The following is a 25,460-nucleotide window of genomic DNA, read 5'->3' as shown; positions in this document are numbered from 1 at the left end:
GTGCCGCACAGGCGCAGAATCGCGGCCGCACCCAAGTGGTTAATTTGAACTGGGGATATATTAATTTTCTGCCTACTCCCTTGGCTGCAACCGTGCTCTCATGGGCACTGGCAGTGTCCCTGTAAAGTGCATTTGCTACATAGACCCAGGCAGGTTGGAGTAAGGTTGAGGGTTCTATGGGACATGGCCTCAGTGGTCATCTCTTGAGCACAAGTGATGGGGAACATCTCCCTCTTTCCATATTGAGCTAGGAAAATAGCTCAGGAGACTACAGCAGCCTGGTGCGTCCATTTCACAAGAACATTTATTTTAAGAAATGACACTCATTTTAATCTCACAGTACTAGACTCCTAGATGTGAGATAGTAGTTGCAAGGCACAGTGGAACCAGTCACTTAAGTCTGACAGTTTTTTATTTGCATATTTTTAAGCACAGCCCTTTCTTCGCCCATGGTTTCGTTTCCCATGCTAACTGTAATGTTAGAACTTATGAGCTTTGGGCATGGTCTCATCACAGATTTGGTCCTCAGGGAATCCGTTCAACATAAGGTTAATTGCTGGGTTGGTAAATATAATCCGCTTAGGTTCATGCGCCTGCTGCTGTACTGTTCATTGATTTAAGTGTCTGACTAGTATGGTTCACTTACCTTCAATCATTTCATTGATTTTGACTCTAGCCGGACTTGCTGTTTCACAGATTGCATCATTTCATGCCATGTAGTTTTCCTGGGTTGACATCAGTGTGTAACATAATGATACTGTAAACTGCTACGTTTCCAGTTGTTTGAAGAACTCACTTTCAAATGTGCATTTTTGTTAAACTGCTTCCATTTCATATTCTCACTGTGTGGCTGCCACGCACACAATTTGCTGTAGCAAATATGAAGCAATTTTTCCATACACAGTCAAAAACGTACACACACCTCTTTTTCTGTTTTGAAAGTCAAATTTGTTTTAGTAATTTTACAAAATATTGTTTTCTCTCACTTAGTACTCCTATTATCCACCATCCTCTCCCTTTCCTCTGCCCCTTAAGCCCATCTCATAAACCCTGCTTGTCGCATAATGTATTTTAACATGACTTGCTAGTGTTATTATTTTTATTTCTTAAAAAATAAAACACTTTATATTAATCAAAATCAGCTTATCAAGTACATTACATAGGAAGCAATAAGGCAGGCCACATGGGGACAATAGGTAAAATCAATCAGTACAAAATATCACTTGGAAGGTCTAGGGCGAAGGGGGTCTACACTGGCGAAGGAAAGGAGCGGCTGACATATGTCCCTATAATAGGAATTCCTAAGCCCCATACACGGGCCCACTTCCTAGGGCAGCCTCGGGCCACATACACCATCTTTTCTCTGAACATTGACCAATCCAGATCTTTCTTGAGTCACCCACCTCAGGAGGTTGAGACGCTCCCCACCGCTGTGCAATATTTCTCTTAGCGAGCATAAGCCCCAAAGTGACCCATTGTGTTAAGCAATCCGTCAGATCTGTAGGCTCCCATATATTCAATAGACATCTATGAGTTTCTAGGCTGAGTTGTGTGGATAACACTACGTTAATGATGTTGTGTACTTTGCGCCAGTAGAGTTGAATAATGTCAAATTCCCAAATTATGTGCATAAAAGTACCTACCTGGCCACATCACCGCCTACAGTCCGTCCCTCCCCCGTCCCCCCGTCCATTCGCCCCATCCGTACCAGACGGGGTCTTGTTACATAAATCCTATGGAGTACTTTTTAAGTTACACTAGTCGGAGGCGCGCTGGTATTGCCATGACTCTAGGCGAGGAAACGGCCTCCTGCCATTCCTCGTCATTCATCTCGATTCCTTCTCTGGACCATTTCTCCCGAAGCGACTGAAGAGGGTCTGGCATATTGTTTATCAACTTTGTATATATCAATGAAATAGTGTTATCTGGGATGTGGCTGTCTAAGATTCTGTCCTCCAATGGGGAAGATTCGGAAAGGGTGGTACCATGCTGTAGATGGGAACGCAGAGCGTGTCTGACCTGTATGTAACGGAAGAATGCCGAGTCAGCTAACTCGAATTGCTGTTGCAGGGTGGCGAATGACTTAATATCTGTTTTGTCCCATAGATCACCTATATGCGAGAGGCCTATAAGGTCCCATTTGTCAAACCCTTTGCTTTTCCACAAGCTACCCAGTTGTTCTGAGTCCCATAACAGGGTTGCAAGAGTGAGCCTGCAACTCCATCCAAGGCGTTTAGCGGCCTTGTGCCAAATATGGACTGAGTGTTTGGTGGGGTCTGTGAGATTAAAGCGTTGCGGTTTGGAATAAAGCGCTCTATTGTAGTTCCCATCCGAACGGAGCCATCTATCCATTTATAGCCTGGATTTCCGGGACGCATGTAGGTGCCATGATAGATGGCAGCTAGATGGGCCACCCAGTAATACTTTTTGATATCAGGGAGGCTAATGTCCCCGTCATACCAATTCAATGTGAGCTTACTAAGGGCGATACATGGCTTTCCACTCCACAAGTCCTGCAGAAGACCCTCCACCTCCCTGAATTAGGACGCTGGGACCGGGTCTAGGGAATTCTGCAGGGCATATAAAAACTGAGGCAAAGACATCATTTTTAAAAGTGCTGCTTTTCCCAGTAGGGAAAGCTGGAGTAACTTCCAGTTGTTTTGTCCTTACACAGCCTGGTCAAGGAGGGGGGGGGAGTAGGTTCTGGGAGTAACAGAGTGAGGAATCCAGGGAGAGAAAAATCCCCAGGTATTTGAAGCCCTCTGTACGAATTTGTATTGGGCAACCCTTTGGTGGGATAGGCGGCTCTCCAGCCAAAGTGAACCACAGGGATTTACTCCAATTAATAGAGTACCCGGAGAACCTACCGAAAATAGCAAGAATATCCAGGACAACAATCAGGGACCGCCTCGGAGGAGTCAGATAGAGTAGGATATCATCCGCGTAGAGCGAGATGCGGTCCTCCCACTCCGGGGACCAGCGCATGCCCCGAATCATCGGGTCTCTGCGTATCCAGGCTGCCAGTGGCTCCAAAGCGAGGGCAAACAGGAGGGGGGACAGCGGACATCCTTGCCGGGTCCCCCGACCCAGCTCAAAGGTGGCGGATTTTTTGTTATTAACTACTACTTGCGCTTGCGGGTTAGCATACAGAAACTGCACCTATTGGATATATTTTGGGCCAAATCCCAACTTCTCTAGAACTGCACAAAGATACGGCCACTCAATGGTGTCGAAAGCCATGGTGGCATCTAGGGAGACTATTACAGCTGGTTCTAAGATGGAGGCTGCTCTGCCTAGGACACCATGCACCCTACGCAAGTGGAGTGCCGTGTTACGATGCAGAATGAAACCAGATTGATCTGGATGGACTAAAGTCTCAATCACTGTGATCAGACGGTTGGGCAGAAGCTTAGCCAAAATCTTGGGCTTCGCATTCAGGAGAGAAATAGGTCGATACGACCTATAGTCAGTTCTAAGTTTCCCCTCCTTATGAATAACGATGATGGTGGCCGTCCTCTGGTCTATCGGTAAGAACACTTTTTCCCTTGATTCCTCATACATAGCCCTGAGATATAAGGCCAGCCTGTCCAGTTTAAGTTTGTATAGTTCGACTGTAAGCCCATTAGCGCCAGAGGCCTTCCCCGATCGGATGGACCTTATTGCCTTCGCTATTTCTTCATTGGACATGTTACTATCTAAAAAGTCGCGGTCATCTACTAAGAGCTTGGGCAGCGCAATGTCTGCTAACATCCGACGGGAGTCCTCTACGGAATAGGGAGCTGTGGAAGAGTAAACAGCGCAGAAGTGGGCAGCAAACTTGTCAACAATGCTTTGAGGATCTGTGAGGGGGCTACCTCCCTCCCCTCGAAGTTCCGGCTCTAGTCAGCTTGCCCATTCTTTCTTGTCCAACCGTGCTAGTAATTTCCCAGCTTTATTCCCCACCTCATAAAGCCATCCCTGCGCAGCTCTTCCCAAGGCCTTTGCCTGGCCAGTCACCAATACTCTATATTCCTGCTGTCGGTGTTTTAAATAGTGGAGTTTATAAGGTGTAAGCTCCGAGTCCAGGTCAGTTTCTAATTGGCTAATCTCTGCCTCAATGGCCACTATCTCTCTGTGGCGATCTTTCTTCTTGCCCGAGATTAGGGATAGCGATACAAAAGGGGATGATGGACGGAGCGTTTGAGCAAATCAAATACTCACCCCCAGTCAACTTATCTGGGTTTAATCTATCACCATTTTTTAGCCCACTCAGCCACCCCATTTCAGACATGGCTATATGCAAATCAGTCTGACCCTGTGCCTCACCGGAACAGTCAGCCCGAACTGCCAAGCCATGTCTTCCATAGACCGGAAACAAGCATCCTGGGACCGGTTTCGGATTCATAATCCTCATCAGCCAGGCTATCTTGAATCCAGTGGCCAAGTGAGCAAGGGACTCACGTCTGAGCATACCCTGCCACACTTAGGGCGAACAAAGCGATACAAAAGGGGATGATGGACGGAACGTTTGAGCAAATCAAACACTCACCCCCAGTCAACTGATCTGGGTTTAATCCATCACCGTTCTTTAGCCCACTCAGCCACCCCATTTCAGACATGGCTATATGCAAATCAGTCTGACCCTGTGCCTCATGGGAACAGTCCAGCCCGAACTGCCAAGCCATGTCTTCCATGAACCGGAAACAAGCATCCTGGGACCGGTTTCGGATTCATAATCCTCATCAGCCAGGCTATCTTGAATCCAGTGGCCAAGTGAGCAAGGGACTCACGTCTGAGCATACCCTGCCACACTTAGGGCGAACAAAGCGATACAAAAGGGGATGAATTACGGAGCGTTTGAGCAAATTAAACACTCACCCCCAGTCAACTGATCTGGGTTTAGTCCATCACCGTTCTTTAGCCCACTCACCCACCCCATTTCAGACATGGCTATATGCAAATCAGTCTGACCCTGTGCCTCATGGGAACAGTCCAGCCCGAACTGCCAAGCCATGTCTTCCATGGACCGGAAACAAGCATCCTGGGACCGGTTTCGGATTCATAATCCTCATCAGCCAGGCTATCTTGAATCCAGTGGCCAAGTGAGCAAGGGACTCACGTCTGAGCATACCCTGCCACACTTAGGGCGAACAAAGCGATACAAAAGGGGATGATGGACTGAGCGTTGAGCAAATCAAACACTCACCCCCAGTCAACTGATCTGGGTTTAATCCATCACCATTCTTTAGCCCACTCAGCCACCCCGTTTCAGACATGGCTATATGCAAATCAGTCTGACCCTGTGCCTCATGGGAACAGTCCAGCCCGAACTGCCAAGCCATGTCTTCCATGGCTTGGAAACAAGCATCCTGGGACCGGTTTCGGATTCATAATCCTCATCAGCCAGGCTATCTTGAATCCAGTGGCCAAGTGAGCAAGGGACTCCCGTCTGAGCATACCCTGCCACACTTAGGGCGAACAAAGCGATACAAAAGGGGATGATGGACGGAGCGTTTGAGCAAATCAAATACTCACCCCCAGTCAACTGATCTGGGTTTAATCCATCACCATTCTTTAGCCCACTCAGCCACCCCATTTCAGACATGGCTATATGCAAATCAGTCTGACCTTGTGCCTCATGGGAACAGTCCAGCCCGAACTGCCATGCCATGTCTTCCATGGACCGGAAACAAGCATCCTGGGACCGGTTTCGGATTCATAATCCTCATCAGCCAGGCTATCTTGAATCCAGTGGCCAAGTAAGCAAGGGACTCGCATCTGAGCATACCCTGCCACACTTAGGGCGAACAAAGCGATATAAAAGGGGATGATGGACGGAGCATTTGAGCAAATCAAACACTCACCCCCAGTCAACTGATCTGGGTTTAATCCATCACCATTCTTTAGCCCACTCAGCCACCCCATTTCAGACATGGCTATATGCAAATCAGTCTGACCCTGTGCCTCATGGGAACAGTCCAGCCCGAACTGCCAAGCCATGTCTTCCATGGACCGGAAACAAGCATCCTGGGACCGGTTTCGGATTCATAATCCTCATCAGCCAGGCTATCTTGAATCCAGTGGCCAAGTAAGCAAGGGACTCACGTCTGAGCATACCCTGCCACACTTAGGGCGAACAAAGCGATATAAAAGGGGATGATGGACGGAGCATTTGAGCAAATCAAACACTCACCCCCAGTCAACTGATCTGGGTTTAATCCATCACCATTCTTTAGCCCACTTAGCCACCCCATTTAAGACATGGCTATATGCAAATCAGTCTGACCCTGTGCCTCATGGGAACAGTCCAGCCCGAACTGCCAAGCCATGTCTTCCATGGACCGGAAACAAGCATCCTGGGGCCGGGTTCGGATTCATAATCCTCATCAGCCAGGCTATCTTGAATTCAGTGGCCAAGTGAGCAAGGGACTCACGTCTGAGCATACCCTGCCACACTTAGGGCGAACAAAGCGATACAAAAGGGGATGATGGACGGAGCGTTTGAGCAAATCAAACACTCACCCCCAGTCAACTGATCTGGGTTTAATCCATCACCATTCTTTAGCCCACTCAGCCACCCCATTTCAGACATGGCTATATGCAAATCAGTCTGACCCTGTGCCTCATGGGAACAGTCCAGCCCGAACTGCCAAGCCATGACTTCCATGGACCGGAAACAAGCATCCTGGGACCGGTTTCGGATTCATAATCCTCATCAGCCAGGCTATCTTGAATCCAGTGGCCAAGTGAGCAAGATTAGGGATAGGGCTTGACCCCAAATCACTGTCTTGAAGGCTTCCCATAACGTCTGCAGGGAATCCACTGATCCCTTCATTGTCAGTAAAGTAATTATCTATTTCAAATTTTGAGATCTCTGAAATACCACAGGTTGATGGGGGCCACCCGTCCCACCTATTTATAATCAAGGACCATGTGAATCCAAACTGGCAAATAGTCGGAGATTCCCCAGGCCAGATATTTAGACTCATTTAATGTGAGCTACCTGAGATGCAGGCACCAAAAAATAATCTATACGTGAGAGGCTCCCATGTGCCCCGGAATGAAAGAATGAAAAGTGTATTGCATTGTGTTTGGGTGATAGGTCCGCCAGCCATCCACCAGCCCCATGGTCTCAAGAAATTCAGGAAGCCAACATTCGGGGGGGATGTCGATCTATCTCGCCCGAGACTACTGAGTTTAAGTCCCCTCCTAGTATTAACAGACGCTCTGGAATAGCTAGTAATATAGTCCCTAAATCTCTAAAGGTAGTGGCCCGTAGGTCAGGTGGAACGTAGACCGAAAGGAGTGTGATGGGGTGTCCCTCCCGTGTACCCGAGACCCCAATATACCGTCCCCGGTCATCTGTCAAGGTTGCCCGTACCACAAGAGGAAAAGATTTCTTCATCATAATACCCACCCCTCGTGAGCTGGAGGTGAATCCTGCATGAGCCAACTTTATGTAGCCCCCTCTATGTAAAGCTTTGCATGTATTTCCAATGAGATGGGTTTCTTGGAGTAGTACAATATCGGGGACCTGACGCTTGATGTACTGGAGAACAACACTGCGTTTGATCTTGTCCCCTAACCCACTGACATTCCAGCTTAACAATTTAATTCCTAGGTCTCTCTGTGTAGCCATGGTTGATGAGAAGACATCTCTAATCTCTTTACAGGAGAAGCGGCGTGAGTTTCGATTTCCTCTATGAAAATTACTATAGATGTTGCTGATGCAATAAACATAACCAAAATCAAACAAAACACCCCCACCCAACAACCCTCCACCCCGCTGCCCTGCACTCTGGGCCTAGAACTGCCCATCAAAAACTTGCAGAGTGCCTGTCGCCCTCGGAAATAACTAAAAGTAGAAGAAAAGGGGGAAATAGAGACCCAGCCTCACATTCCCAAACAAGTCAAGTGTACATCCTCATTGAACTAAGCGTGTCATGTCTAAAAGGGTCCACTACCGTGAAGGATTAGATATATGGAATTGCCTCTCAAAACCCACCCCGCCCCAGGTCCAACATACTCAAACCGGAAAAAAATCTCAATACGGCCCTCTCCTCAGGCAGGGCGATTGACCTCACTCTCCCTTACGACGAGGCCACCTGGGCTCCTCATTCCACGGTGCTCGATCCAGTCAGCCACTGCCTCGGGGTGCTCAAAAAACCAGGCCCTTCCATCTGCCTCAACCTCAAGATGTGCTGGAAATAGCATCGAATATTTCAGTCCTCTGTCTCTAAGTACTCTTTTCATGGAGAAGAACTACCTCCTCTGCTTTTGTACCCTCTGCGTGAAGTCCAGAAAAAAGGTTATGTCTGCATTCTCATAGCGGAGGACGGCCCCCGTCTTGGCATTTTGGAGGTTGACATCCCTGTTCCGAAAGTTCAGGACTCTGGCCCGCATCGGCCCCGGGGAGCGTCTGGCTTGGGACGGCTGCCCGGGACCCTATGTGCCCGTTCGATGACAAAGAACTTGCTGAGGCCTTTGGGCTGGATGTGCTTTAGTATAAGGTCCTCAACAAATAGGTCAGGGGACTGCCCCTCTGATTTCTCTGGAACACCAAGGATGTGGAGATTGTTGCGCCGTAGACGGCCTTCGTAGTCGTCCAGTTTTAAATCCGTGAGTTTGCGGAAGTCTTGTAAATCGTGGACTTCTCCTTGGAGTTGCATGACATCTCTGACGAGACTCGCGGCGGTGAGCTCCACCTGCTTGACCTTCTCGTTCAGCTTCCCCAGATCCGCCCTTATGAGGTTCACGTCGATAGCCATGGTGTCCATTTTATGTTCAAGGGAGGTTTTGACTCCAGTGATAGCGTCCATGACGTCTTTCAGTGATAATTCCTTTTCTCGGCTCTGTTGCATGTCTTTGGAAACTGTGTAACTGTCCAGTTTGTTGGTTTGTGCCACCTTGAGCCCCCGGGCCCCAGAGCCCTTGCTCCGATCCATTACGCAGTTTAGTTGTCACTCAGGCTCTTCCAGGTTACACAGGCTAGGCATCTGTACAGGCATCAGGCTGCACTCTACTGGTTGGCGAATCAGTGGTCCTGCAGGCCCCAATGGCTCAGGTGAAAGGAGAACCAACTCAGTGCCTCATATCACTGCTTGGCCACGCCCCGACTTGCTAGTGTTATTGTTGAAAAATATGAAGCTCCCCCCCCCCCCCCCCCATCTTACTGACCAAGCTACACCCGATGAAAGTCTGTACTGAAACATCCCGATGGAAGTCTGTACTGAAAAAAGTAAATTTGCATAAACAAAATAATTAGTTTGCAAGGGGGTCATGGATCGGGCAGTAGTTCATGTCATATTCATAACCTGACAGCAATACATAACAACACTTTTGCTTTATTAACCTTCTTACTTTCTCAAATTTGCTTGAAAATGCACCATTTGCCCACTCTTTTTTCAAACATTTCTCAGGGGGAGAATCCCCCGAGCCACCCTTATGACAGTAGGGCTCACTTGCTATGCTCGCTCGCCACTAGGCATTGATCCTGAACTTTTACGGCCTACCACTTTCAAATGTCACCAGCCGCTACTGGTTACACACCAAACTATTGGACATAGAGCAGCAATATTGTTTCACCCAAACGTCTTTACTTACTCAGAGTAGTAGGCTTCATATGATAGACCTTCTATACCTGCATGCACTGTTTCACACATCACTAGCCCTTTACAAGATGGCACTGAATACACACCCAATCACACTGGGATGTGGGTTGGTGATGCATATTTTCTGCACTTCCTTGGAATGGCTCTCGTATATATAACTTCTGAAGCAGTGTTGGTGATGCTCTCTCTGAAATGGTGAGTGAACATATACAAGGAGACTCGAAGATCGCATTATTGGGGTGGATGCACAGAGTCAATAAAATGCACATGAAACTGGTGGCACTGGCCCTCCTGTTAGCGAACAGATTAGTATCAAAACAATGGGTCAGAGGAAGAGCAGCAACCAACGAAATGCGTCTGTCGGATTTGGTGTACTGTAACGTGCAAATGGAAATACATGCCGATTTGCAGCCCTGTATCTCCAGACCTAAAAATATATGGGACCTATTATGTGCGTACTTACTAAGGGTGAGCACCGATGCCCGTTCGTTTACCTCAAATGCACCGGCTGGATCGCCTGGCCAGGAACGCTATAAGTCGTGACTTTGGACTATTTTAATATAAAAAAAATGTGTCTTTACGTTTGTAATGTTTTCGGGACTCATTATTACGTGGGTAGGGTGTTCTGTTTTGTCTTACGTGGACAGGTGAAACGGTGTTATTAGTCTATGGTTTACAAGATGACTTTCAATAGTGCTGTGACATGAGGTGCACTATGCAATCGACTGTGCTGAGTTTGGTTACTTTTTGTAGTCTGTAAAAAACAAAATAAATAAATAAACAAAAATAACAGATTCACACATCGAGTTGGGGTTACTATCACCAGGCGACTGTACCTGCAATGGGTGAGAAGGAGAGAGAGAACAATTCGGGTGTATAAATAGGCTTAACCAACAGTGACCAAATTCCTCTACACCCTACAGACATCCGACGGCGAGACCATTTCAGCGTCAATCCACTCCCCCCTTGTCTTGGCATTGTACCTGTTGCCCAGAAGGAATAAATGCAAAAGATAAGGCCTTCCTCCATACACCTGCAGCACATAAATGTACTGTCAAACATCGGTACCCAATGTTCTAGATGAGCTCTGTCTGCCTGTTCAGCAAATGCAGGGTGGCCCAGAGAGGGAACACACGCAAAACCCTTGTAGAAATTCAACCGTTCGGTGTCCCAGTTGGCTACCTCACCCACTCATATTATTTTAAGACTTTACCAACTGCGAGCACAATTGAGCATTTGGAGACGTGTGATCCAACTCTGGATGAGGAATAACCTTTTAAAGGTGAACTCTTACAAGACGGAAGTACTTATCATTGGTACTGACTCCCTTTTGTGATACCCCCCACTTCCTCTCCTCCTCTATAGGTGCCTTGCCTTGCAGTGCCTATAAGGTAGAAAACCTTTGTTTCACCTTCTATAAGAACTTCTCATTCCCAAACTAGAAAAGTATGGTTGCTTCCTGTTTCCTTGAAATCTGTTTGCACAAAAATAGATTTGCTTTTCTTCCTCTTACATTCCGTTCTTTGGTTGACATGTCAACTTATCCTTGTAAACCCGGTACCTGAGATGTTCATCCTATAACATCTACAAACTGCAGCAGAAGCAACATTTGTCAGTCCTATTTATATGGCTTGTGTGCACCTCCGAAGCTTGTCAATCCCTGCACCTGTTTTCTAGGACATCACTTTAAGAATCCAGTGTTGCTCATCAGGCATTTTACTGATTCAACCCTGCTTTTGTTTAAGACACCTTCTTACCCTCTCTCCACACTAGATATCTTTGATCAAAAGCTAAACTTTAATGAAAAATGAAAGTCCACTGCATTTTAAACAAATTCACTTTGAAGGCTACTCTATTTCTGTACTGTCTCAAAACGCTTGAACGCTCTCGTGCTACTTATTATCCTATCTCCACCTCACCTTCAGGAAATCTCTCAGAACCTACCATGTCTACTAATCCTTTAAATGTACACACCTGGGGTCAATAAAATGGAGAAAGCAGAAAACTGCAGTGGTTTGTTTGTTAAGTTGCACTGGACCAATTAGCAGCCTGTGATCGAGGATATTGAAATCTGAAACGTGTTAGGCAAGAATGCTGGTTCCAGAAATTTCAGCTGTCTGTCTTCTTCCCAGGTTCAATGAGAGTGCGACTTCGTCTGTCCTGGACAAAACTTCTAATATATATATATATATATATCACACAGAGAATGTCAGTGCTCCACAAGTAACCAAGAAAACCAACATACATCACTATAGTAGTACTTTCCTGAATGTACTGGTAATTTGGTTCTGCTTATTTAGCTAGAAACTGAGTTACTGTGAATTTTTGCTCATGGAAAGGAGCAACGAAAAGTGGCAACCCAGAAGAATGTCGTCTTCCTTGTTTATTTTGCTAAAAATCAAAGTGCATTTACATTTTCAGCTACATGGAGAGTGAGTTGTAATAAACAAATGTGATTAAATAAACACATTTCATTGAATTTTTAGGTTGCTGAAGATCTTTTGTATGAACATTGGAAAGACAACAATGCTAAACTACGAGAGGTGAGTATGAGCATGGCTATTTCTCCCTAGTTTTACCCTGCCTATGATAATCATTCACTTTGTACACCAATGTTATCATGACTAGATATTTTGGTGCTCTTTCAAGTCAAAGCTACAAAAATTCTGGAACTTAATAAGCTTTTAAATGGAAGAAAATATAAGGTTGGGTATTTGTAAACAGTTGATTTGCGAAAGCACCAAAGAAAACATTTTAGATTATGGCATGCATGATGATTTATCAAGTTGGCCTTTCACAGTTGTCTGAAAGCTTGAAACAAGACAGATTTCTTAATCTTGTACTTAAGAAGCAACAGGGAATTTTAGAAAGTGAAATCATTGTATGTAAATGCTAACAGACATAACAAGCCCCCCAGTTCTTTCTCCCACTGCTCTACCAACCTAAGATGACTCTAGTGAAAAATGTTGATTCTCATAATGTAGTGTCTAGCGAATTTAGATTTTGCTAAATATGCAGAGGCTGTCATTATGCATTAAGCTCTCTAGCCCCAGCTGTCTACAGCACTTAAAATAACATAACTACACATAAAGATCCAACATATAAGCTAATGTATTCCAGAATACTCGTCTTTGTAAGATTCTGAATTCCCAAATTCAGTTTCAGAACTTCCACTCCTTCTATCCATGCTCTCTCCTCCGCATGTCATGTATGTCACTCTTGTTGTCCGCCTGTTAAACAGAAAAAAGACAATAGTGCACATTCTAAATCTGTTGAGAACACCTTGGAATTCTAAACGTATACACTTTTGCTAAACAGTGTAACTTCTTGGATTTACAAAATATTGTCATGAACTATTTAACCTCCTTTTTTTTTTTACACTTCCAAATAGGATGTGGAGGGTGCAATAATGTCAATCTCTGCATCTTTAATACAATCTAGGTTCCCTTGAACCTATATAAGGCAATTACCATTTTATAACAAGACCAGAGGCTACCATTTTGCATGTTAAAAGCTCTTCAACGCTGTACTAGCAACACACCACAGGTCTCAAATTAAAACTTGCAAATACACCTGCATTTGATGAACCAGTTGCTCTCCCAATCTTCTGCAGTCCAACACCGACCAGAAAACTTTAGTTGCCATTGCTCATTCACAGAGCATGCCCTGAATCTAGACTAATCAATGCCAGCTTCCAACATTACTGCTTTCTCCCATCTTAGAAATACTAGGCGTAGAAGACGCTTTAACCATTCTGAAACAATCAGCTGCTCTTCTCCAACTTTCCTGAGTTTGACTCATACTCCTCCAGATAATTCACTAAGCAACGCTTTGGGTATTTTTCAAAAATGGAATCAAAAACTGAATCTGACATTGGCCCGATTTAATGCCTGATGGACGAAGTTTGTCCCTTGACCTGACAGAGAACTTTATGTCTGTCAAGCTGAGACTACTCCGCCCACCAGATTTATAAATGACCCCCCAGCTGGCAGTAATTTATTAAGGCATAGGCAGGAACCACCTTTACAGCGATTCATGTCAATTCGTTTTACTGTTTGCTACAGGGCTGCGTCAGAAGGATGCATCCCTATAGCAAACAGTATTCTTTTCAAAAAGAAAATCCAGATGCTTCTCCCATGGCGGGGAGAGGATTATAATGTTCTTACTGTTCCTTATCGCCAGGTTTCTCATGGTGGTAAGGACAGTAAAAAACAAATGACTACATATCAGCTCATCTGAATTGGGCGGGTGGACAAGTAGCAATTGCTCTAATGGCCCCAAATCCCCAGGACTGTCGAAGGGGATTAATTACGACATAGACAGAGTAGCAAAGTTGGACTGGCCATACCGGACATCAGGCGTTTTCCCTGGGAGGCTGGATGGGTGAGGGCCGCTTTTGTTACAGGGGGTAGGTTTTGTAGCAGGGCAGCAGTTTTAAAAGCACTGCAGAGTTCCTTGTATATCCAACAGTTATCAGGCAACAATGAAAGTACTTAGATAACTCTGGTGATTAATGTACCTAATTCCGCTAAAAAGGGTTTGTTTGGGTAGAAATGAATTCTTATTAGTAAAGTCAATCCTAACCAATGTGTTACTTTCTGAATCTTGAGTCTGTACTTCTCTAGACCAAGCACTCTTAAGAAAAGGCCTACCACTATGTATTACATGTGAATCCTACACCTTTTAGTCTCCTTATTTGCACACGTATGATTCATTGTCTCTGACCGTGTGTGTGATGTAAAATGCTCCGACACCCTACACTGGTATGAGGTGCACTGTAATACAAATGAAATACATGCGAAGACAAGGGCTATCGGAAATGAGAGGCACTGCTGGAGGCTGATAGTGAGGGAATCATTGAAGAGCCCCAATAAAGATTGCCATATCCTGGTGCACTGTAAGGTCAACATTTACTATTCTTTAAAAAATAATACAATTGAATATGTAATGAAAAATGTGTAGTAGAATGCACCACTTTTGAAATTTTTTCCCCGAAATATCTTTTGGGGGAGAACCCTTGTAGTGGTCTGGCTCGCTCACTGCCCTTGCTTGTTATGCACCATATGGGGGCTGTCTGACAAAATCTGCCAGGGCTAGTTTAAGTTCCCAATCTGGAGAAGTCTCCGCTTTGATTAACCCTAAGATCCGCCTGTATGTAAATGCGGCAGGCTGACCACTATATTGAGGGGTGGGGGGAGGGAACTCCATTGCTGTTATGACAGAGTTCCCTCTTTGCCAGCATATAAATCAGACCATAGTTTCAGTTCAATTCCAAATCTCGAAATGCACACCACCTGATAAGTAACAACAACAAACTGTAGAGCCTTCACGTCGGAAACCTTTTTAACATCTACAAGACACAATAACATTGTCCACTTCCCACTCAGTTCCCTTAGCCCTAAGAACCAATTTGAAGGTCAAGCCTAAAATGGCCGTAACACTGAACCAAGTTACCATATAATAATATAGTCTTTGGCAAACATCTCAGAAGAATTCCCTTCAACTAGATCGCCAGAATATTTGCAGTCTCTCTCAATTGTCTTTAGTATCCAGACCCCTTTCCACGCACCAATGAACCTAGGCATTACTAGCACTCCTGCATCTATGTTTAGGATTTGGAGCAAATAACTCCTTAAGTAATTGTGCAGTCTTGTCCGAAATTCCATTGAGAGACTCAAATTGCCTGATATTCTCCAGGCAAGAAGGTTGAGTATTGCCGTCATAACCAACGGATGCTCCTCTCTTTCTCATTCTTCTAACAGTCCCCCATAACTGGATTAACAAAGGGTTCCTCTATGGCTAGCTCCCTAGAACTATATTTGGGACCCCCAGAAAAGGGTCATAAAAACTAACTGACTTTTCCGCCTCCTTACCATCATCATCACTCTCTAAATCATCCTAAATGGGGAAAAAGGCATAACCCTTCATCCCCCTCCTGTCTTGCTGGAATGCATCCACTGCTGCAGCCTTTGGATCTAGTCGCCAATTGTAATAAAGTCGCAACTGGCGTGTCCTCTACAGGCAAATAAATCCACCTCCAGATTGCCCAATCCCTGCTAGATTTGCCTGAAAACAACTGCCTCGTGATGCAAATTCCAATCTGCCACACAGTTCTCCACACTTGGAAGATACTCTGCTCTAAGATCTTGTGCTGCAAACATAATTTCCTGAACTGTAATGTCAGCTCTGCCAATCCCTTTGTATGACCACCACACAGGCTGTTAACATAGTTCACAGCCAAAACATTGTCCATCTTCCGTAATAAAGAAGGACCTTCTTTTGAAACCTTTAGCGAAAACAAGCCTACCTTCAGCTTTTAACAGTTTATATGCTGCTGCATCTCCAGCAAAGCTCAGCATCCCCCTGTCTCCAAGCACCCAACCTGGCAACTCATCTGGATGAATTCTCCTCTGATTCCAGGGCATAATCCATGACAAACCAAATATTGCTCAACCATTCCAAGCCTTCAGATTCTCAAACCACCAAAGTAATTATTCCTTAGCTTTCTGTGTCAGACGACTCTTGTCCACATACCTTGCTTAGCCCTCGTCTCAAACCTTCCGTTTTCACACTCTGCAAGGCCCTGTGATTTAAGGGACCTGGTAAGATAAGTTGTGTAGAAGAGGACAACAGACCAACAACCCTCGTTGAAGCTCTCAAAGATTAAATTTTTTTTGAGGTACCTCAAGCTTCTTATTGAATCATCTTTACCTTTTTTTAAGGAAAATTTAGCAACCCTCTGGTCGTGTCCACCTGGAAGCTAAAAAAATTCGGACTCTTTGCTCAGTACCAAAACGGATTTTTCCAAATTCACAAAAAAAAAACAATTTCTACAACAAACTCTGACCCATAATCAATTACCACTGAATCCCGAAGCGTAAGAATGTGTTCCAGGTAAGTGATCAACCATACTCCTCGTTCCCTCATGTAAGCCACGCCTCAGAGCAAAACCTTTGTGAAACACGCTGGGAAAGATATCTGCCTGAATGTTATGCAAATAAAGTGTTAAAAATTCCTCCTTCACCTGATATGGAGATAACCTTGACTCCCTTAATCAATGGCAATTGTAAAATAAGCATCCTTGTAGTCTAACATCACTAACCTATACCTTCTAGAAGGATAACCCCCAACCTTCCATCTTCAAATGTGTGTATGCTAAGTGGGAATATAGGTTCTGTAAATTTATCATAGGACTGCATACTTTGTCTTTCTTCTTGACTAAACAGAACGTCATATCAAACTGTTTCTCTAATTTCCTTTATTGCACCTTTTTGTAACATTTACTTAAGCTCTAAGTCCACTACATGTATTTCTTCTACTGACCATACTAGGGAACCTGGTCGTTATTTCATTTTGGATACTCTGTAAACTCTATTATGAAACCTCTTACGGTCCTCAAGACCAAAGGGTTGTTAGTCATTTCTCCCCATTTATTTGCAAAACTATTCAACCTTCCTCCCACCTTTTTTATGAAGAACTAGCAGCCCGTCCCGACGTTGTCTGGGTATTAAATAGAATGTGTGTAATGTGTGTATTAGGCAAGGGCAAATTATTTTAAAATCTCGCGGTAGACAACATATTTTGTTTCATTAGAATCGGGACGGAGAAGGCCCAGCTGCAGCACTGGTTGATGTTAGCAGGCGCGTGTAATTGGTGTAGTGATCCGCCGCCTGAGCCCGGCTACAGCCCTGGTTGATGTTAGCAGGCGCGTGTAATGTCTTTGAATGAGAGAGTTATCAGCCGCGGGTACATCCGTTTAATGAGAGAGTTGAGTGACAGCGAGCAGGAGAGGCTGCAGTAATTGTCCCTGAAGACACGCTCATTTGCGTGTTCCCCGCTTGAGGCCCAGTTGCCGGCCTGTTTGATGTTAGCAGGCGCGTGTTCCCCCGCTTGAGGCCCAGCGGCAGCCCTGGTTGATGTTATCAGGCGCGTGTAATTATTGTACTGATCCGCCGCCTGAGCCCGGCTAGAGCCCTGGTTGATGGTAGCAGGCGCGTGTAATTTTGTTGAATGAGAGAGTTCAGTAACAGCGCACAGGAGAGGCTGCAGTAACGTTACTTACCACGCCTCCAGCTGAACGCGTTTGTCATATCCCAACACACGGCCACAGCAGACGATCTTCTGATTAATGTACGACCCACATGGCATGAAGGGCGGAACGTAGCACATGCCCCCAGCGTTTCTCACGTCCCCAGCGTGCCTCACGTCCCCAGCATGCCTCACGGCCCAGCGTGTCATGCCCCCAGCGTGCCTCTTGATGCTGCGCAGCAACATAATTGGTGCATGTATGTACGACTCACATGGCATGAAGGGCGTTTGTCACGCCCCCAGCACACGCCCACAGCCCACTATATGATGGCCGGACCACACGCCCCCAGCGTTAGTCACGCCCCCAGTCCACGCCCACAGCACAACGCAGACACGCCCACAAGGGACTACTTTGCTGGCACGGTTCTTTTACCTTTTAGTATTAAATCTTTTTATTGCAAGAAATATCACAACAGAAACATCGGCTCGTGCTGCAAGTGGCGCAGACCTCCCATGCTAATACCAGCAAGTGAGGAGGCCCAAGCTGCACCCAGTTCGTTCAGTGTATTACACAGCAAGTCGCCTACAACCCAACTGGGCCGGCCGCGTAGTTAAGGTTCGGGAGCCGTCATCAAATGTGGTATGCCATAGAGTGAAACAATAACAATCCCAGTTAGTCCCCCCTCAAAAAAAAAGCCACCCATCCCCCTCCTTGTCCAACGGGTGTGGGCTGAAGGCAACTGTTGCCGTCTTAGATCACCTCCTGGGAGGCTGCGTGTCGCCGAGCTCTCGGCCCACGGGCTTGTGCAGTAGGGTCTGTGAGTGGAGTGTCCGCCAGGTGGAGCAGACGCAAGTATCGGGGGCAGCTCAACTCCCTGAATTCCCTGGTGAGCAGGGTCAGAAACGGTCTCCAAAGTTCTGCAAATTCATCCCCCCTCCCAGCTTTTGTCAGTGACAGCTTCTCCATCCCCAGAACCGTCCAGAGTCTATGTAACCACCCAAGCTGCAACGGAGGCTGAGTGTCCCTCCAATGTGCCACAATGTTCTGTACTGTCGCACCCAGCGCAATCGCGATGAGCCTCCCTCTCAAAGATTTCAGGGGGTACATCAAGGCATTAGGGAGGCCAAGCAGCACATAGGCAGGGAACCTAGGGAGCTGGGTGTCTAAGTGTGCGTCGATTAAGTCAAGTATGGCAGACCAGTAGGGTTGCAGATGTGTGCAGCTCCACAGTAGATGTTCTAGGGTGCCAAGCTCCCCGCACCCCCTCCAGCAGCGATCAGTGACTTGGGGGTCCCAGCGGTGTATGCGTTCAGGAGTGTGATACCAGTATGTGGCTACTTTAGTCAGCGTTTCAGTTAGGCCCATATGGTAGGCCGAGTGGCGGGCCCTGTGATATATGCCTTCCCATTCCTTGTGGGTGAGTGTCCTCCCCAGGTCCCTCTCCCATCTGACCCTCCCGGCATTGTAGGAGTGAGTGTTAGTGAGTAGCAAGTGTTGATATAAGTCTGAGAGTAGCTTCTTATCGGAGGTACGTGTCAACAGCCATTTTTCGTAGGGCGTGAGGAGTTGCTGTGCACCGGGTTGAATGGACGGATGAAGCACCCAATGACGGACCTGAAGGTATGGCAGGCGGTCGGATTCCGGAATGCCATAATCCTCCCTCACTTTCGGAAAGGAGAGGATATCGTTGGGGTCGAACATGTGGCCGACCGCCCTGCAGGGCGTCGACCTCCAGACCGTAAACGCCTGAGGGTCAAGACCCGGAGAAAAGTCCGGATTGCCGAAGATCGGTGTCATCGGGGAGGGGAACGACGTGAGGCCTCGCCGTACCGCCACCGTATCCCATGTGGTCAGGACCGTGCTCGTGATTTGGGACGCGTAGAGGTTAGGGGGTCTATAGCGACGCGGTAAAAATGGGACACTCTGCAGAGGCCGGCCCGCCACCGCCTGGTCTTGGAAGAGCCAGTGTTTACTAGATTCCAATTGATGCCATTCTACCAGTGTGCGCAGCTGGGCAGCTTGAAAATAGAGGGTGAGGTCTGGCATCCCCACGCCCCCATGAGCCGGGGGGAGTGTAGCGATCACATGCTTAAAGCGCGGCCGCCGGCCCTTCCAAACATACCGTGCCAGGTCGGATTGCGTCTTGTGGAGCCACCCCACCGGGGGGCGGAGGGGGAGAGTTTGAAAAACATAGAGAATCTGAGGCAGCAAGGTCATTTTGACGGCAGCAATGCGACCTAGCCAGGAGAGGGTGAGGTGTTTCCACCGTCAGAGCACCCGATGCAGGCGCGCACTAAGCCTCGCGTAGTTGGCATCCGCCGTGGCTCTCACCGTCGGTGCCAGCAGCACCCCAAGATAGGAAACGGGGGAGGCGGGCCACCACAGGTCGTACTCAGCTTTGACCTCCGTGAGCGCCGCGGGCGGTAAAGAGACATTCAGGGCCTCTGACTTCCCCACATTGACCTTGAAGCCCGAGGCTAAGGCAAAGGTGTGGAGTTCCACAAAGAGGGCCCGAAGGGACTGCATCGGTGACATCAGGGAAAGCAGAATGTCGTCCGCGTACAGGCTGACCTTATGTGTGTCGCCGCCGAACGGGATACCTTCAATGAGAGGGTGTTGCCGTATGCGCTGTGCTAGAGGCTCCATATAAAGAGCGAACAACAGGGGGGACAATGGGCACCCCTGCCTAGTACCACGGCCGATCAGGAAGCGCGGAGACGTATGGCCATTGACTCTGACCGTCGCCGCTGGCTGGCGATAACAGTTAAAAATCCGGTTGCGGAGAGTCTCCCCCATACCAAACTTCTGGAGTGCCAGATCGAGATACGGCCAGTGCACTCGATCGAAAGCCTTCTCGGCATCGATGGTAAGGAGCATGCATCCCGGTCTTGTTCGAGACCTGGCCTCTATCAAGATGAGAACCCGCCTGGTGTTATCGCTGGTCTGCCGCTGTGGGATAAACCCCGCCTGGTCGGGATCCACTAGCTGCTGCATATAAGGGGCGAGCCTGCTCACGATGATCCCTGTGTACAGTTTGAGATCTATATTCAAAAGGGATATCGGCCGATATGATCCACACCGGGTGGGGTCACGGCCCGGCTTAGGTATGACCGATATCGCAGCTTCCAGTAGATCCGGGGTCACAGCACCGGGTTGATCGAAGGTGTTAAATAGATCACGTAGTAAAGGGGCCACCTGGGGGCAAAACGTCTTGTAAAAGGCGCAGAGTATCCGTCCGGCCCTGGCAATTTTCCCAACTTGAGGTGTGATATCGCCGAGATCACTTCCTCCAACCCTATGGGGCGATCTAGGAACGCTGCCTGTGCCTCATTCAAGGAAGGAAGGGTCGCGCCCTGGAGGTAGTCTCGGCCGCATTGTAGATCCAAGCGGTCCGCCTCATAGAGGTCGGCATAAAAGTCCCCGAAGGCGGCGGCAATCGCGCCATCGTCTGTGACCAGATCGGCATCCCCTACCTGAATGGACCGAACGAGCCGCGTCTGTTGCTGCTCCCTAGTCTGCTTGCCAGGAGTCTCCCACAACGGTCCCCTCCAGTATAGTATGCGTGTCGCAGCCGAAGGGCTGTGTATTCCGCTACATCCTGGTCTAGAGCCGCAAGCATCTTCCTTTCTGTACACAATTGGCGCCAGGCTCGGGCGGCTCCCGTGCGTTGGTGCATTTGTTCCAGCTCCGCCACGCGTTGGGAGATCTCGGCCCTCTTCTGCGCACGTGAGAAGGTGACCACCGCGTTATCGAAGCGCTGAGCGTTACTCAGACTTGCGCTGTGGTGCGAATCGCGCTGCTCTTTTTAAAACCTGTTTGCTTTTATTTTTTCTCAATTGCATTTTGCCTTTTAACTTGCCATCGCCGCTACCCCCCCCTGGCCCCTCACCGCATATAATAACAAATTCAAGCACCGCTGCTTAGCGGGTCCGGGCTCCTGGGGTTCCGCATCACGTGGTCTCTGACGTGACGCCGTCGCCATCTTGGGAAGGCTGGTTCCTTCACATCGGGGGTTAGCGCGCTAGCGCTTGTTACCGCCAGTCGCCTACATAAGGCGAGTCTGGACACGGGGTCTGCCTGGAGAAGGTGACCACCGCGTTATCGAAGCGCTGAGCGTTACTCAGACTTGCGCTGTGGTGCGAATCGCGCTGCTCTTTTTAAAACCTGTTTGCTTTTATTTTTTCTCAATTGCATTTTGCCTTTTAACTTGCCATCGCCGCTACCCCCCCCTGGCCCCTCACCGCATATAATAACAAATTCAAGCACCGCTGCTTAGCGGGTCCGGGCTCCTGGGGTTCCGCATCACGTGGTCTCTGACGTGACGCCGTCGCCATCTTGGGAAGGCTGGTTCCTTCACATCGGGGGTTAGCGCGCTAGCGCTTGTTACCGCCAGTCGCCTACATAAGGCGAGTCTGGACACGGGGTCTGCCTGGAGAAGGTGACCACCGCGTTATCGAAGCGCTGAGCGTTACTCAGACTTGCGCTGTGGTGCGAATCGCGCTGCTCTTTTTAAAACCTGTTTGCTTTTATTTTTTCTCAATTGCATTTTGCCTTTTAACTTGCCATCGCCGCTACCCCCCCCTGGCCCCTCACCGCATATAATAACAAATTCAAGCACCGCTGCTTAGCGGGTCCGGGCTCCTGGGGTTCCGCATCACGTGGTCTCTGACGTGACGCCGTCGCCATCTTGGGAAGGCTGGTTCCTTCACATCGGGGGTTAGCGCGCTAGCGCTTGTTACCGCCAGTCGCCTACATAAGGCGAGTCTGGACACGGGGTCTGCCTGGAGAAGGTGACCACCGCGTTATCGAAGCGCTGAGCGTTACTCAGACTTGCGCTGTGGTGCGAATCGCGCTGCTCTTTTTAAAACCTGTTTGCTTTTATTTTTTCTCAATTGCATTTTGCCTTTTAACTTGCCATCGCCGCTACCCCCCCCTGGCCCCTCACCGCATATAATAACAAATTCAAGCACCGCTGCTTAGCGGGTCCGGGCTCCTGGGGTTCCGCATCACGTGGTCTCTGACGTGACGCCGTCGCCATCTTGGGAAGGCTGGTTCCTTCACATCGGGGGTTAGCGCGCTAGCGCTTGTTACCGCCAGTCGCCTACATAAGGCGAGTCTGGACACGGGGTCTGCCTGGAGAAGGTGACCACCGCGTTATCGAAGCGCTGAGCGTTACTCAGACTTGCGCTGTGGTGCGAATCGCGCTGCTCTTTTTAAAACCTGTTTGCTTTTATTTTTTCTCAATTGCATTTTGCCTTTTAACTTGCCATCGCCGCTACCCCCCCCTGGCCCCTCACCGCATATAATAACAAATTCAAGCACCGCTGCTTAGCGGGTCCGGGCTCCTGGGGTTCCGCATCACGTGGTCTCTGACGTGACGCCGTCGCCATCTTGGGAAGGCTGGTTCCTTCACATCGGGGGTTAGCGCGCTAGCGCTTGTTACCGCCAGTCGCCTACATAAGGCGAGTCTGGACACGGGGTCTGCCTGGAGAAGGTGACCACCGCGTTATCGAAGCGCTGAGCGTTACTCAGACTTGCGCTGTGGTGCGAATCGCGCTGCTCTTTTTAAAACCTGTTTGCTTTTATTTTTTCTCAATTGCATTTTGCCTTTTAACTTGCCATCGCCGCTACCCCCCCCTGGCCCCTCACCGCATATAATAACAAATTCAAGCACCGCTGCTTAGCGGGTCCGGGCTCCTGGGGTTCCGCATCACGTGGTCTCTGACGTGACGCCGTCGCCATCTTGGGAAGGCTGGTTCCTTCACATCGGGGGTTAGCGCGCTAGCGCTTGTTACCGCCAGTCGCCTACATAAGGCGAGTCTGGACACGGGGTCTGCCTGGAGAAGGTGACCACCGCGTTATCGAAGCGCTGAGCGTTACTCAGACTTGCGCTGTGGTGCGAATCGCGCTGCTCTTTTTAAAACCTGTTTGCTTTTATTTTTTCTCAATTGCATTTTGCCTTTTAACTTGCCATCGCCGCTACCCCCCCCTGGCCCCTCACCGCATATAATAACAAATTCAAGCACCGCTGCTTAGCGGGTCCGGGCTCCTGGGGTTCCGCATCACGTGGTCTCTGACGTGACGCCGTCGCCATCTTGGGAAGGCTGGTTCCTTCACATCGGGGGTTAGCGCGCTAGCGCTTGTTACCGCCAGTCGCCTACATAAGGCGAGTCTGGACACGGGGTCTGCCTGGAGAAGGTGACCACCGCGTTATCGAAGCGCTGAGCGTTACTCAGACTTGCGCTGTGGTGCGAATCGCGCTGCTCTTTTTAAAACCTGTTTGCTTTTATTTTTTCTCAATTGCATTTTGCCTTTTAACTTGCCATCGCCGCTACCCCCCCCTGGCCCCTCACCGCATATAATAACAAATTCAAGCACCGCTGCTTAGCGGGTCCGGGCTCCTGGGGTTCCGCATCACGTGGTCTCTGACGTGACGCCGTCGCCATCTTGGGAAGGCTGGTTCCTTCACATCGGGGGTTAGCGCGCTAGCGCTTGTTACCGCCAGTCGCCTACATAATGCTCGCCCGTAGCGTAGCGGTCTAGCGTAGCGGTCACGCCTTCGCTACGCCTGAGTCTCGCCAGAGTCCTGCCCGTCTGCGCCCGTCAGCGCCAAGGCAGGGCTAGGGCAGGGGACTCTGGCCTGTTCACGATGATTTCCGCTGAGAATATCCGCCTACTGCGGAGTCAGGTAATTTCCTGCCGACATGGCACACTGGATCCTCTTAGTGGGCCTTATCAGTGCCCCTTTTGTCTTTTTAAACTACCTCTACCGTTGCCCATTAAGAGTTTGCAAGCTAGGCCGGCTACGGTCTGTAAATTGGACACTGTTGTAGTTTTGTCTACTCCATCATCTCTCAAAATTTTTCATCTAAACGTCAGATCATTATCTTGCCACGCCCTTGAAGTTTTTACCTTGATAACGGACGAGGCTCCGGATATCTTTTTCTTTACGGAAACTTGGCTGCTTGACCAGTCTATGGCGGTTATGAACCTAGCCTTGCCTGTGGGATATACTATGCACTCCCTTCCCCGTAACGCCAGAGGTGGAGGTATAGCAGTTGCGGTGAAGTCATGCTACCCCTGCATTTGGAAACCCATCTCATTGCCAGGATGTGAGAGTGCCCTTTGCAACATCTCAGTTAATCCCCACTTTACGTTTACGGGACTTCTGATATATCGGCCCCCTGGTCCCGATGGTGCCTTTCGCCAAAGCCTCCCGGAGGTGATCTCCTCCCTAGCTCTGAAATCGGCGAATTTTACAATCCTAGGTGACCTTAACCTTCATATGGACGTTCCACTCTCCAACTCGGTACACACCCTATTGGAGGATTTGGAAGCGCTCCAAATGACTCAACTGGTCCAACTACCGACCCATACGGGTGGCCACATACTAGATCCCGTTATAACGAACCTGGTAACCAACATTTCAGTACAGCCTCCTAGACCAATGGCATGGACTGATCACCATTTGATTGAGATCCTTATTGCCACTACTTCTTCTTTCCCGGAAAAGAAGATTCCAGCCAGTTTCAGACGTCCCTGGAGAAATTTGAATCTGGAGCATTTCCATCAGCTACTGATGAAATACCATCCTTCACCTCCTACTGAAGTCTCCCGGGGCTATGATACTTTCTGTGAATGGCTCAATCAATCTTTAGATAAACTCATTCCGGCCAAGTGGTGTAAGACCAAATCGAGCCCTTCAAGCCCTTGGTACGATGAATCTTTGAAAGCTCTGAAAGTCTCTTGCAAAAAAGCAGAACGCGCTTGGCGTAAAGCGTATGATACTGACCTCAAGGCGGCCTATAGGGCTTGCACTAGAGTGTATCATCGGGCCATTT

At 48.3% G+C, this 25,460-nt stretch overlaps 1 protein-coding gene across 4 annotated transcripts in view; it reads left to right on the top strand.

The window, feature by feature from the left end:
* TCHP (trichoplein keratin filament binding) overlaps positions 1-25,460 on the top strand; it is a 443,788-nt gene that overhangs the window by 103,511 nt on the left and 314,817 nt on the right. For all 4 annotated transcript variants that reach the window (XM_078667348.1, XM_078667345.1, XM_078667346.1 and 1 more), the window contains exon 4: positions 12,077-12,133. In XM_078667348.1, coding sequence (XP_078523474.1) covers positions 12,077-12,133 — 57 coding nt within the window. The remainder of the gene's footprint in view (positions 1-12,076; positions 12,134-25,460) is intronic.

The sequence above is a fragment of the Lissotriton helveticus genome, chromosome 11 (assembly GCF_964261635.1).
Source record: "Lissotriton helveticus chromosome 11, aLisHel1.1, whole genome shotgun sequence".
NCBI lineage: Eukaryota > Metazoa > Chordata > Amphibia > Caudata > Salamandridae > Lissotriton > Lissotriton helveticus.
Note: the sequence above shows the minus strand (reverse complement) of the source record. Positions and strands in the feature narration are given on the sequence as shown.